This window comes from Vitis vinifera, chromosome 9 (genome assembly GCF_030704535.1).
Source record: "Vitis vinifera cultivar Pinot Noir 40024 chromosome 9, ASM3070453v1".
In the NCBI taxonomy this organism is placed as follows: Eukaryota; Viridiplantae; Streptophyta; class Magnoliopsida; order Vitales; family Vitaceae; genus Vitis; species Vitis vinifera.
The window spans coordinates 4,820,503-4,835,300 of NC_081813.1; the positions used below are offsets into that span (position 1 = coordinate 4,820,503).

The window sequence follows — 14,798 nt, forward strand, 5'->3', positions numbered from 1 at the left end:
ATAATTTTCAATTATAATCACGATCAAAACCACATCTTAAATAATAGGAAAAAAAGTGTTGATAGGGAATTTTGTCCATATAAATAGTGAAATTCAACCCATTCTACAACATTTATATTGCATGAGCCCATTGTCAATTTTTGCTCGTCCCAAAATACAATTTTCCCTTTTAAGCTTTGGGTTTGAATGGATTTATTCCATCATGATTGGCCTTTAAGGTAGTACCGTGGCTATTTTGTAATTAAGTTCGAAAATTTTCATGTCAATTGGTCATGGGTTATCCTCTCTTTTTCTTCCATTTATAACTTTTCACGATTTTGTAGGGAGGGTAATATAATAAATATATATATATAGGTAAAAATAGACAGTGTTGCACATCTTATGATTGGCATCGCATGCTATTGGATTTTGAATCCTAAATTAGTCCTATTGTGCTACACAAGGAGATGTTAGGTGTCAAGGTCCCGCTAAGTTCATAGGGATCAATATTGACAAACTTCTCATGCAACTTCTTGGAACTATGAAAGACATTTCAAATTTGATCTTTAATTTTGAAAAAATATGAGGTATGAACTTTTAAAGAACAATTCTCATCACATTCGCAAAAGAAATAAATCTAAAAAAATATGTTAATAAGTAACTCTAAAAAAAAAAAGTTCATGATCTCGTGAAAAATATTTAAAAGATCTCAAACATATACATGGCATTCTCATTCCAATAAATAATAAATAAAAAAAAACTAATTTTAGGCTAAACCAAAGTTTTTCATTTCTCTCATGGCTAAGATCAAAGGCACAAAAAATTTTTGGCTTATTAAATTATTTTATCCTTTTTTAGTCCATTCATATTAGCTCTTCAAGAATACGAGCAATCGTTCACTGCCCAAAAGGAGGAGGAGAAAAAGTTTACATCACAAAAGTTTATTACACTTCAAGTTCATTACTCCACGAATGGGGTGAGCGGGCTGAAGACACCATATACATGTGCTGTGAGTAGCTCAAGCTTGCTATGCCAGTTGAGTTGATAATTCAAAGGCATTAAGACACTGTATCCTTCCTATCCTCTTAACTTTGGTTGTGACTGGGAGTGGGTGGCAACTCATGTTGCAGCCCCACCGGCCCCGCCCAGCTCAGATTGACAGAGAGGACAGCATGCTTTGATCTTCAGCCATTGATCCACACACTCCGCATGGAAAAAATGGCTGCAGCATGGCAGCTCCCGCAGCTCTTCATTGTCCGCATATTGTCCCAAGCAAATGCAACAAACCTGCACAAATGGAACACTATTTAGAAAACCAATTGACATGCATGGGAACCTTCCATGTGACATCCCACACTGAATACTAAATCTTTTTTGAACCTTCATATGGACGGACACTTCTTAACCTTGTAGATGCATTTTAAAGTTACGAGAGCCTTACACCTAATGTATAATTTCTATATAATTGGGAGGGGATAGCTACTTTTCCTGTTTGCAACAAAAAGATTAAATAAATCATCCAAATACCCAAATTAGTCATCCGAATTTTAATTTCTTTTCTCCTATTTTTTGACTGAATGTTTCAAGTTTATGGCTGCATTCAACCCCGACTCAGTTCCATGTCCAGATGTTGGTTTTGCAACTAGTTGTAAGGCCATGAAACTTATCATTGAACTCACTGCATCTTCCTCAGATAAGGTGCGCTCCTTTATGGTTCCTGCAGCCCAGACCCCACCTTCACCTCTTCCATTTTCCTTTGACTTAAACTTGTAGGTAGGCAGTTCATTAATGGATTCTGGGGTGGCTCCTCTAGGTTTTTCATGTGGAGAGACCAGTGTTGCGCAAATCAAACAAGGCAAAAACAGACAGAGTGATGCAAATCTCATGCCTGGTATCGCATACACAAAACATCCAGAGAGGAACAACACTAGGCATAACCTGCAAGGATGGCCAATAACCAGTTGAGTTACTTCAACCATTACAAGTACTCCAATAGCTATGGAATAATGCAGAAGAAATACGTTTCCAATAAGGTTGCATCATCACGGATAGAAAATAGAGCTCCGGGAATCCATACAATGCCTAAAACCAACCACACTAGAAAGAAGCAGCTCAAGGTCATCTTGAAGAATCGCACCACTCCAAACAGCTTCTCAGCTTCTTCACTAGAACTATGGAGTACAGACAACAGAAACAGTAATTAATATGAAGAATTACTGAATATATATGATATAGAAAACTATTTAGTAAATTAAGTTTTCAAAACTATTCATGAAGATAGATGATTTTGCCCCAGCCTTCCTTTGTGTTCATCCTCTATGTTCTTAGCCCTCCAAGGAGAAAGCCCAAATGTGATCCCTTGTTTGAGTTTGTCCATGAAATCTGACATATTCAAATTGTCTCTGCACATAGGCTGATGATATAGGAATGATCAACAAAAACATACCCCAAATTCAAGGTTCTTGCGATGTGATATCGGGAGTAAAGAAGAGGAAGCATTAAAGCACAGCCAGAAGCATAGCCCATAACCCATGGAAACAGTTTGGGGTATCTATGTTCCTGGGCCATGGACACCCACAAAACCACAAGGGAAGCTACCATCTGGGTCACGGTTAGAATTAACTGAATTGAAAGGCATAAACCAGAATCGAGTGAGTGGACATGTGATGAAGTAGAAGAATTTTGATTAGTGGGAATTGGTGGTATTTCTTCGATATCAATCATGTGCTGCTCACCACCATAATTCTGGTTTGCCATTTGCAAAGTAGTGTTTTTGGTTGGTTTGGGTTCCTACTGATGGATTTTTGCAAACAAAAATTAGATGATGGGAAATCCAAGAATGAACGAAGGAATGATTTCATAAAGTATTTGGGAAACATGAATTTAACTAATTAAATATGATTCAGAAATCTTTGAGATGCCAGCCACGCATTGGAATCTTCATGGAGTTTCTAGAATGAAACAAGAAAAACTAAAAGCAAAGTGTTCAATTTTGATTATTAAAATCTATCCAAACCAATCTAATAGAGAATTGATCGGTTTGATTGAGTATGATGCATGAATAATAACATGCTAGATCCAAAATGCCTAGAATTGAAGATGTGAACCAAAATGCATTAAGAATACTATAGCAGACTTGTAAAAAAAAGCCTTGTTAATCTCTTCAAACCATTCTACTTCAATCCAATTGGATAGTAATTAAGAGGGTGTTTTGTAAATCATCCGACTTAACACGATTTCAAAATTTAATTTAAGTCATTAAGTAAATTAAATACATTTAGTAAAATAACTTAATATCACAATTTAAAATAAAAAATAATTTTAAATATTAGGTTAAGATAGTTTACTTAATCTTAATCCTGAATGTCTTTTGCCTCATTTATCCATATTTAGTGAAAGTATCTTACATTCACAACTCATCTGTCATAATTAATATTTTTATAGTTATCTAAACTATCTAGGATACTTTAAATATGGATATTTAACAAATAAATTAATTGCTTAAAATTAATGAAAGTATAAATATTATTTAAAATTAATAAGGGTAAATACATTAATTTGATGATTTTGTTAAGGAGTATAATATGCATGTTGAACCAAATCCTATGAACTTAAACATTTATTGCATTTCTCCTATTTGTTTATTGCATATGAATCCAAATTCTATTTATCTCTATTAGATATGAATCCAAATTGATATGGAGTCGTACATGAAGGAGGGTGTAGAAAATTTGTAGTTTAACAAGTTTAAATAAATTTTAAATTAACTTTATCAAATAACCTTAAAATTGAAATAAAAAAGTGATAGGTTTTAACTCAATAACTCAAGGATAATTTAATTTAAAATTAACTTAAATAATTAGGTAATAATTATAAAGTTTTATCAAACATCATCATGTAGATATAAAAAAAGTCATAAAAATTAATATTATCAAATCATAAAATTCATATTATAAAGAGTCAGTAAATATAAGACACATGTAGCTATTTTCGATGTTTCGAATGTTTGGAATGAGAAATCGTGGATTGAACTGAACCAGCATTATTAAAAATTCATGTATAACTCAATCATAATCAATAGCTTTTTCTTATTTCGGACTACTTGGTTTTTTGAACACCTAGGTATAATCAGAATTTGGTTGTGCGCTGAATTTAAGCTTTGTGTATGAATGGATTTATTCAACATCATGATTTGATTGAAGATCCAAGAAAATTTTCCTCATCACTCTCAACAAAGGAAAATGTTAGAACTTCATGGACTCCTGATATTCTCATGACTCCAATATTCTGCAGATTACATGGTACAGAACTGCTTATGAGTACCTAGTGCCACCTGACAACCGATAAGTGGCTGTTTAAATACATCACTCAAAAACTCCTCATGATAATGCAAGTACCCCAAGCTTCTAAGGATTAAGACGCAGTATCTGTCATCCTCTCGCTTTGGTCCTGACTGGAGTGAGTGACCAATGTTGAAGCCCCACCAGCCCCTCCAAGCTCAGATTGACAGAGAGGACACCGAGGGTTAATCTTCAGCCATTTATCCACGCACTCCACATGGAAGAAATGGCTGCATGGAAGCTCCCGCACCTCATCATTGTCTGCATATTTTCCCAAGCAAATGCAGCAAACCTATACAAAATGGAAGTGGGGGAAAATATCAGTACTTAGAAAACCAACTGATGAGACAAATACTTCTGAATTTCATCCAAGTTCGCAAATTAATCATTTGAATCTCAGCACTTCGATCTCTCCTTTCTTTTGCTTTTTGAGTGAAATGTTCAAGTTTGTGGCTGCATTTTTCCACCACATACAACTAGATTGAAGGCCATGAGATCAGAATTCTGCAGAACTTGGTATTGAACTCACTGCATCTTCTCCGGATATGGCACGCTCCTTATCTGTCCCTGCAGCTAAGACTCCACTTTCACCTGTTCCATTTTCCTTTAACTTAAAATTGTAGGTTGGCAGTGCATTAAAGGAATAATCTGGGTTGGCTTCTCTAGCTTGTTCTTGTGGAGAGGCCAGTGTTGGCAAAATCAAAAAAGGCAACAACAGACAGAAGGCAGCACATCTAAAGACTGGCATCGCATACATAATGCAGCCGGACGCCAGGAACACTAGGCATAACCTGCATGGAGGGCGAAGAAAGAGGCGAGTGACTCCAGCCATTACAATTTACAAGTTCAATAAAAATAAAATAAAATGGAAGAATACAAAACAATTACGTTTCCAATTTGGTATCATCCTTGCCAGTAGATGAAGATCCAAAAACCCATACATTGCCCAGGACGAACCACACTGCAAAGAAGCAGCTCAAGGACATCTTCAACACTTCCACTATTCCATACAGCCTGCAAATCAGAAACAGCTTCTTCACTAAAATTAACTATTGAGCGCATAGTACGAAGTAAGGTTTAAGAACCATTCCCGAATATGATATAAGAAGACATTTCATTTCCAATAAGGATCCTGATCATTCCTAAATTCTGAATCTCAAAAATGCATAATTTCATTTAGCTTCATGTTGGTTTTTAACTGCTTTTAAAGTTCCACCTGGGTTTATAACTCCCAGACATAACGTGTTTCCTCACAAGGTGAAATAAGCCCCCTACACTGAGGTTGGAGACCCACTTTAACACCATTTGTCATAACTCACTCCTAATCACTCAGATATTGCATGCGCGCTCTAGAAATTAAGGGACCTGATAGCTTTAAAACGCGTCTCATGTTGAGTAAAAATCTCTCAGGAAATGGAAACGAGGAAGAGTGATAAACAAAAACATACTGTAAATTCACGGTTCCTCTGACAATATATCTGCAGTAGAGAAGAGGAAGCATGAGAACACAGCCACAAGCATAGCCCACAACCCACGAAAAGAGTTTGTAGTCTGGATCTCCATTTAGTTTGGACAGCGACAAAACCACAATGGATGCAACAATCTGGATAACACTTAGAATAAACTGCAAAGAAATCCATAATCCAGACTCGAATGGATTACTATGTGATGGAGAAGATGAAGGAGTTTGAATAGTAGGAATTGATGGTCTCTGATCTCCAATCTCAATTATGTGCTCACCATCGTTCTGGTTTGCCATTTGCATTTGGGTTTGGGTTGGTTTGGGTTTCTACGGATGGATTTGCGAACAAAATTAGATGCTGAAAAATCCAAGAATGAAACAAGAATACTTTCACCAAGTAAGAATATTGTTTGTTAATTATTAGGGAAACATAGGTTGAACTGTGAGAATTTGATGTACCAGCTTTGGGATATCAGTCCAGAATATCTCTTCACTTTTAGGATAAACCAAGAAGTTAAAAGAAAATAAATAATTCAAAATTTGGTCATGGACTCAAATTAAGTTTGGGACTTGTAAAATAAATCAAGCATTGTATATACGGAAGACTGAAATTTGGGCATGTTGATTTAGGTTAATTGCTAACTCTAACCCAACCCAAATTAAGAAACGAGCGATCCGAACCCAATCAAACCCAGGATACTTAACTCAAACCCAATCCAATCCCGTGTTGAGTTCAGAATATTTTTGCACTTGTACATAATGAGAGTCATCTCTAAAACTGTTCTATCAAAAGGTGTAGTTTAGTGTGCAGCTTAATGCATGAGAAAAAAAATTTGCAAGTACGTCAAAACCAAAGCAAGGTGATTAAATCAAAGAAACTGAATTCCCTTGTGGAGAAGTATACATACAGGTAAATTATATAAGAGAAGAACAATTTGAAAATCCATAGGCTTTGTTTTTCCTAATATCCGTTGTACAGGTGAATTAGATTTGTTGGCTCATCCAACAACAAAATGTGTGGCCTTGACATGGAAATTGAAGTGAAGTGAAGACAACCCGCGGTGCTTTGCCCTCCAGATAGTTTTGCAATTGGGATGAGGTGGTTATGGCTGGGGAGCCCGTAGTTCCCAAGCTTTGTATGGACAGCTTCCTGCTTGCTAAGTCCCTCCCGATCTTGATGAAGCCTGAGAAGATACTGAAGTGGCGTTTCATCCATTGTCAGAAGGTCCACAAAGTGCTGTGACTACCTTCCCATTGCTGATCAGATTTTGGTTCCTACTTCATCCTCAGTTGGAACCAGTTAGAGAGGCTAAGCTATTATGTTAGGCTTTCCATTATTTTCTTTTTCCTCTTTCCATATCTTTATATAAAGAGCATCCCTTGTATTCCTTAATAATCATCATTTTCATCAATATAGAATACACAAAGCTCTCTTACTTTCTTGTTTCTCCTTTATCTGTTTTCCTAACTTGGTATTAGGGCAATTGCTCTTGCTTCAAAGATCCTGTCTTTTCAATGGCAACAACAATCACTTCTCTAGAAATTGGTGATTCCACTGAACCAGTGATTTCAGCAACCGAGAGGATTGCAGCTTTAGCATCAATCGAGGACCCTCAAAATTAGTCATCAGCTCCTCAACCAGCTTATAACCATTCAGCTAAAAGAAGAACTCTTTCTTTTATGGAGATTCCAAGTTGAAAATGCCTTTAAAGGCTACGGTCTCAAAGGGTTCATAAGTGGGACTAATCTAGTTCCCTCGAAGTTTCTTGCTAGCCCAAATGATACAACCGTTCCAAATCCAGTGTATATCACCTATCAATGTCATGATCATTTTCTTATTTCTTGGCTTCTTGCCTTGATTTGTTCTAGTTTCTACCACAACCGGTTGGATATTCCACTGCTCAAGAGGTTTGGTATACTATTTCTCAACTATTTGAGTCACAATCTACTACAAAAGTTAAGCACTACAAGCATCAAATGCAAATTTTGAAGAAAGATAACCTCCTTAAGAAAGTTGCAGAACGATTCCATTTGTCTCAAAGGAAATATCTTAACCTTCTTAAGAAAGTGAAGATGGATAATGCTAATCCTCTAACTACACCAATGATCAATGGCCTGTAACTTTCTTCTTAGAAGGGTGATCCTATAGAGAATGATAATGAGTATAAGGGTGCAGTAAGAGCTCTCCAATGCATCACTGTCATTGGACCTGAAATTGCCTTCATTGTTAATAAAGTGTGTTAATATATGCAAAAACCATTGGATACTCATTGGAAGGTTGTTAAAAGCTTGAGGATTTTGAGGTATTTGAAAGGAACCATAGACCAAGGGACTGTTTTTAGAAGGTCAAAAACTCTCAACCTCACTTGCTTTTCTGATGCAAACTGGGGTAATGATGTTGATGATCACAGATTAACTACTAGCTCTCATATTTTTCTCGATAATAACATAATGTCTTAATGTTCCAAGAAGCAACACACAATTTCAAGATCCAGCATGGAAGCCGAGTATAGGAGTTTGGGTAATGCTACCTCTAAGTTGATATGGATTCAGTCCCTTCTTACAGAGCTGAACAGCAAGCAAAACACTCCTATGACTATGTGGTGTGACAACCTTAGCATAATAGCTTTGTCGACTGATTCTATTCTTCACTCAAAGACTAAATACATGGAACTAGACTACTTTATTTGAGAAAAAGTGTTGCAAAAGAAATTGGTTGTCAATCATATTTCTTCTATTGACCAAGTAGCAAGCATACTCATAAAGCCTCTCTCTTCTCGGTTCTTTGAAGGGTTAAAGGAAAGTTATCAGTCTTCTTCCCAACATCAATTTAATTAAGGGAGAGAGTTAGAGGGATTAAGCTGTCATAACAACTTATGTAATTTTCTGTTTTCCCTCTTTCCATATCTTAATATGAGGAACATCCCTCGTATTGCTTAATAATCATCATTTTCATCCCTTCATAAAGCTCTCTTGTTTTCTTGTTTTTTCCTTTATCTATTTTCCTAACTGAACCAAACCACCAACAAGAAGATTAAGCGAAGTAGATTTCCTAACTCCATTTTTTCCAACAATAGGAACACTAGTTCCCATATCAATACCAACTTCAACATCCGAGAGCTTGAAATCCTCCTTGTTTGGATAACTAAAGGTGAGTACTCCAAATAGTTGCGAAAACTATAGGGTTAACTCGAGAGGTTCATGAAAGTAGAACTCCATATTGTAACATCTCCACTTCTTTAAGGCCTTTGTTGGGGGTTCATCATCATCAACTTGGCTCTTTGCCTTGTTTTTAGCACTTGGTAGTAGATAGCAAACTTAGCTCTTTCCTTAAACTTCTCCTGCTAAACATGATTCTCTATCCTCCCACTAGCTTTCACTTGCTTATCATCAATCTCAAATTTCTTATTCTCTCTTTGTGACACTACTAATACTGGCTTTCAAAATCGTCAAAGTTCCCAAAGCGATGTTTCTAGTCATGGAGATGAATGATCTCACTGCAAGCTATGTTAAGAAAATTCCAATCATGTGAGATAATGAAAAGGGTTTTCTTCCACCAGCGCAATTATACTCCTATAACCAAGAGAAGAGACCTAAGATAAAGATGGTTGGTGAGTTCATCTAGCAATAGAAGATTTGGTTGCAAAAAAGTGCCCTAGGTCACAAATTTAGGCCTTTCCTAAGCTCAGCACTCAGACAACTCAGACCCCAACTCAAGCCATTTGTTGTTACTAAGTCAACCTTTCCATATTCCTAACTTGAAAGTTAGAATGCACAATGAAAGCAACGTATTACACTGAACTTTTTACAATGCTTGAAGACACTCAAGTGCTTGATGCCTTGCTAAATGAAGTCATCTTCTATTTAGACACACCCAAAGAACCCTCTAAAATCGTCAAAGGTTCCTACTACTCTGCAACTCCCTAGAATAACCTAAACAAATCCTATGTACAAAGTATATACAAAATATCTTTAGAACTCTCTAGATTTCTCCACACATTTCGCTTATCTTCCATCCCTTGTGTTTAAAATTATATTACCCTTTTAATTTATATTATTCTTTTATTTTTCTCATTAATCCCATTTTAAAAAATTACTATCACTTCACTTTAATTTTTTTTAGATTTATCTTTTTAATTTTATTTAATTTTAAATATTTTTATTTTAAAATATTAAAAATATAAATTTATTCAAAATTGATAAAATATAAAAAAAAATTAATGAAGTTCTAATATTTTATAAATTAAAATTAATTTGATAAATAAATTTAATTATTTAAATAAATGAATGTTAATAGAAAAAAGTTGTCATCACAAGTTATTAATAAAATTTTAGAAATTAAATCTCAAATAAAATATTTTATATAAATCCATTAATTTTAAAATTTTAAAATAAATGAATATAAATATATTAAAAGAATTTAAGCTAATTTTTATCTAAATTTTTTTGATAAACATTATTTTTAATTATACCTATGTCAATTACACTTACAAAATAACTTTAATATGCGTATTCTTACTTATTTTATCTTTTTTTTTTTTATATAAGTATTTCCATAAATTTTGAATAATTTTTGTTCTATCGTTTTTTTCAAATTATCTACTGATATTTTACCAATATTTATGATATATCCATAATATTCGAGTATCAATATATCATCCTTGCTTGTAACAAACTATGGTACTACATGTAATTTTTATATATTAATTTGAGGTTCCATAGAAAATTTTGTTTTAAAAGTATTACAGAAACATGTAACATTACTCCCCTTAAATGTAGTAGACAATGATGGGCCGAGAATTGATGTATATTTGAATCATATCAGAATTAGTAATTGTTCAGACATTCATAGAGGTGACATTATTGTTGTTGTGATCAAAGAAACAATACCAAATATTCCTCTAGAAACATCAAGAGTAATTGAAAATGTAATTGTATGTACCTATAAAGACGTCAAACGTACGTAACAACAATATGTTAATACGATATATTGGTAATATTGTAATTGCCACTAATGAAGAAGGAAACCCTAAGAGGACTATAATTTTTTATACGATTTCCTGGGAATTGAGATAGTTAAATTTGATTAAGATAGTTTTATTAGTCCTAAGGTATTATAAGATAAGACTATGATAAAGTTATAACAAGTGAATCAAATAGATTAATTAGTAGAATGTGTTTCATAAAACGAAGCCCAACAACTACGATTTGATAAAATTAAATTTTTTAAAAAAAAAATTTCCTCCACACACCAATTTTACTAGATATTTACAATCATGGAGTCTAATCCATTTGGATTTTGTAATAGATAAATTTTTAGGGTATGACAATAGTATCGAATTGATACATAATTACAATACATCACGGGTATAATTAGGTTTCAATGTTTTGTACTCAAGCCTGTCCCATTATTTTGTAGTTTGGTCTCATTGTTTTTACCCGATCTTATCTTTTTTGTACCTTGATTCTATTATTTGTATCCTTATCCAATAGCTTAGAGTTTACCTTGTATTTTTTACAATTCAAATGATAAGTTTGATGATAGGTACCCATTAGGGAGCCTAGCATTTTCCAATCCTTTAAGCTTTGGTATTGTTTGGAGATGGAATGATTGTTATATTAAAAGTTACATAGTTTGATTCAATTGCAATATGATGTTTGCAGTAAAAATTTGTAGGGCCGGGCCGAGTGGATAAGAACTGAAATGAAGTTGGGCCCATAACTTACATCAGATCAAAACGTGTCGTTTAATGGGCCACTCATGTAATATCTAAATCAATGAACCCTCTTGAAACACATCATTGGGCTCTTGTCCACAACCAAATGTATCTTCTCCCTTCGCTCTTGTGGGCCTTGCATTTATCTCATTGCTTTGCCCACCTCTAAGGGAACATGAGCTGGGGACAGACTTCTCCTGGGTCCTAATGGGCCCAGGCCCATCATATGCTGGCCCATCATCTTGTCCCTCTTAATCTCCCCCATCAATATCATTCTCAACAAAAAAATTAGCATGGCTAAACTAAATTTGCAATAAAATAAATAAATAAAAACACTATTTGGATGGGCAAAAGGCATTGAAAATGACTACAAGACCTTGTTTAAACCTAGAAATAATCGAGGTAAAAATAGAACAATTCTATACAGATAGAAAATTCATATAAATCAACCTCGTCGTTTGATAATTCAATACAAAATTATTAAGTTTCACATCTTGCAAACTTTGATGGTTTAACGTTATAACCCACGATAATTAGTTTAACTGTCTCAATAGAAAATGATATGAAAGTTTTGATATTGAACAAATTCAACGAACAAACATAAACAATAATTGGGCTAAAGGTCACCTTCGACTCGTTTTGATGCCTTTAAAAATGGGTACAATTGTAGGATTAGGGTTTACTAGTAATGTTTGTGGAGAAAGCAACATAAGTATACAAAAGGCCAACACACTCCAACCTGTTGCCACCCCCTAATGTTGCAATAAGTACTAATAATAATGTGATATGAAGCCCACAGGATTATGATCGTCAAATTTATGGGAAGATTGCCACTTGGATGTTGAATATGAGTATGAACCCTAGAGCCTCTAGGAAATGGCCATTTGACACGTCAAGTTGTGCCCTACATGGACTTGACTCCAAAGTCTAACCTAATTAAAAGGTGTTTATTGTTTTCATTAGGCAAAGAAAACTCAAATCATGATACATTTTCTAGGCATTTCTTTTTCTTTTTCCCCTACGATCAATAATAAGTCCATGTACAAGTTTAGAAATTATGGTCTTTTTTTACTATATTCATTCTAAGGAGAAACATCTTCATTACCAAAATTTTCTATTTAAAAATCAATATAATGACATATGATTCAAAAAAAATTATAGAAAATTTCATAATATCGAGCATTTACTATCTCAAAACTTTGTATTCAACTCGGTGATATTGAATCAACCCTAATCACAAAGGCGGAGTTAGAAATAGGATTGAGAGGAGAGGTAAAAATAAAACAAAAAGTAAGATTTGGCTCATTAGTAATATTTTTTTTATGTTTTAGGGCTCTCTCTAATCCTCACTTGAATCCGCCGGTGACCCCGATGATGTTGTTTAAATCAGATTTTTTTTTCTTATATAATGTGAAAGTTGATACCTTGTTACCATTTTAAAATAAAATTAAAAAAATATTTGAAATATTAAAAATTGAAATGTTGTGAACCAGTGGAGGGTGTGGTGACCTGGCTGGAAGAAAAGAAGAGGGAGGTGCAACCCCATGAACATTTTCCTATCAGACAAGTGACTATGTTTTTCCATGTCTAATGTTTGTTTCATGGTTGTACTCTGAAAAAACCTGGAACTTTCCTGCATGTCACTTCTCCCACAATGTTCCACTGTTTGGAAAATTCTCAAACCAAGTAAAGAAAGAAAGGTTTGTATTTTCTTTGCAGTTTCCTTCTTCATTTCTAGGAAAATGATTTATGTGATTGGCTTGGCCTGGTACAGGGAATAGCTTCATGGAGATGATTTCTCTAAATTTGTGGAGTTGCTTTTTTTTTTCTTTTGTTTTTTTTCCATCCCTTCAAGTCCCTCTCTCATCAATTCTACCACCAATTTTCCAAGAAATTAAAAATAAATAAATAAATAAATAAAATCTTTTGTCTCACATTTTCCTTTATTTTATCCTCATCATATGAAGTGAAGTGAAGTGAATGGGACAAAAAGTAAAAGTGATAAAGCTATATATCCAAATTTTGTTGATTGATGTGTTGGGAACATGTTACCTTTTTCTTTCATATTTGAAAAAAAAAAACAAAAATAATAAACTTATTTATTTTTTAGTAATTTTTTATGGTTATCAAAATGATTGTATTTTGCAAAAAAAAAAGAGAGAGATATTTAGTTTTTAAAAAACCCAAAATACTCTTAAAATTAACTTGAAATTAACTTTAGCAAAAAAATAAATTGAAAAAATAAATATATTAATTAAAAAATGGTATAACGATATTTTTAAAGTCAAATAAAATAAAAAAGGGTAAAAAAGTCCAAATAAAGTCGGTTCCTCAACAAAATTAAAGGGAGAGCCATCTTTATAATTTCATGACTATTTCGGATGGTCTGCATCCAAATCACCCAAAATCTAATAATAATAATAATAATATTTTGAACCTTTTCAAAATGATCTACATTCTAAGCAATGCTTCAAAATGATGTCTTATCAATAAATTCTCATGTATGATCAATCCAAGTTACCAACCACAAATTTCACTTGGACCGACCATGAATACACACCCCTCCCTCTCAACCACTAAAATTTTTCCAAGTATTTCTGAGCATTTCTTCCATTCCAAAAAGCCCCAAGAAAAGACCTCCCCTGCAAAGTTCGCAACCGAGCTTACAAGCACCCCATGAAAAGACTCCTCACTCAATCCAGATTGTGAATTCATGGCAATACTGCACTTCCATGATCTACCCACGTGACATTCACATGCCCATAGGGTCACCAAAATCCCCATGTGTCACAACACCACCCACCCACTTCATATCTCAACTGACCCCTCAAGGTAAGCCACATGGAGATCCACATTACATGAAACCCTACTGCAGATTAACCCTTCTTCCCTAACACATTTCCATGGTGGAATTCATTTTAAAACTATGTAGTACACATGATACAATGTAACTTAGTAATTTAGTAACATGTCATGGGACAAGTCCATCACGTGTGGCTTAATGTTGGACCTTTGGTTTATGTCTCGTCGCCTTGTCCAACCCAAAGGAAACATATGCTCGGTTGGGAAGAAACATCGCCTTTAATTAACAACCATTGAATAGGTCTCCACCCTGCAGGCGCCCTGTGTATAAACATTATACATTTCATTGATGTCCATCTTTGAAATACTTAATACGGTTGTGGCCCATTTGAAGTTGTTTCTTTGACTATTATCCCCCATGGACCTACCAATATATTGAGCTTGATCGCGCAATACTTGCTCACTAATTGAGTGCCATTTGTAGGGGTCATCTCCTCA

At 34.3% G+C, this 14,798-nt stretch overlaps 2 protein-coding genes across 2 annotated transcripts; both read right to left on the minus strand.

Annotated features, from left to right (window-relative positions):
• Positions 1 to 1,098: 1,098 nt before the first annotated feature.
• LOC109123134 (E3 ubiquitin-protein ligase At4g11680) lies at positions 1,099 to 2,736 on the minus strand. The gene is made up of 4 exons (XM_019222066.1): positions 2,426 to 2,736; positions 2,001 to 2,150; positions 1,659 to 1,917; positions 1,099 to 1,266 (listed from the first exon to the last, which is right to left on the minus strand). The coding sequence occupies exons 1-4, from the start codon at positions 2,734 to 2,736 to the stop codon at positions 1,099 to 1,101; spliced, it is 888 nt and encodes a 295-aa protein (XP_019077611.1).
• A 1,656-nt stretch (positions 2,737 to 4,392) lies between these two features.
• LOC100246284 (E3 ubiquitin-protein ligase At4g11680) lies at positions 4,393 to 6,997 on the minus strand. The gene is made up of 6 exons (XM_059739839.1): positions 6,838 to 6,997; positions 6,060 to 6,139; positions 5,768 to 5,922; positions 5,208 to 5,333; positions 4,849 to 5,110; positions 4,393 to 4,611 (listed from the first exon to the last, which is right to left on the minus strand). The coding sequence occupies exons 1-6, from the start codon at positions 6,995 to 6,997 to the stop codon at positions 4,393 to 4,395; spliced, it is 1,002 nt and encodes a 333-aa protein (XP_059595822.1).
• Between the last annotated feature and the right edge of the window lie 7,801 nt (positions 6,998 to 14,798).

What these genes read in the sequence shown, in the direction of transcription:
- LOC100246284 (XM_059739839.1), bottom strand. Translation starts at nt 6,997, where the DNA reads ATGGATGAAACGCCACTTCAGTATCTTCTCAGGCTTCATCAAGATCGG. An exon ending in TGGAGGGCAAAGCACCGCGG is followed by an intron (nt 6,140 to 6,837) that starts GTTGTCTTCACT and finishes TGGATTTTTCAG; the next exon opens with CATCTAATTTTGTTCGCAAA. An exon ending in AATGGCAAACCAGAACGATG is followed by an intron (nt 5,923 to 6,059) that starts GTGAGCACATAA and finishes AGTGTTATCCAG; the next exon opens with ATTGTTGCATCCATTGTGGT.
- LOC109123134 (XM_019222066.1), bottom strand. Translation starts at nt 2,736, where the DNA reads ATGGCAAACCAGAATTATGGTGGTGAGCAGCACATGATTGATATCGAA. An exon ending in GATGCAACCTTATTGGAAAC is followed by an intron (nt 1,918 to 2,000) that starts GTATTTCTTCTG and finishes CCATCCTTGCAG; the next exon opens with GTTATGCCTAGTGTTGTTCC. An exon ending in CCTTATCTGAGGAAGATGCA is followed by an intron (nt 1,267 to 1,658) that starts GTGAGTTCAATG and finishes CCATTTGTGCAG; the next exon opens with GTTTGTTGCATTTGCTTGGG.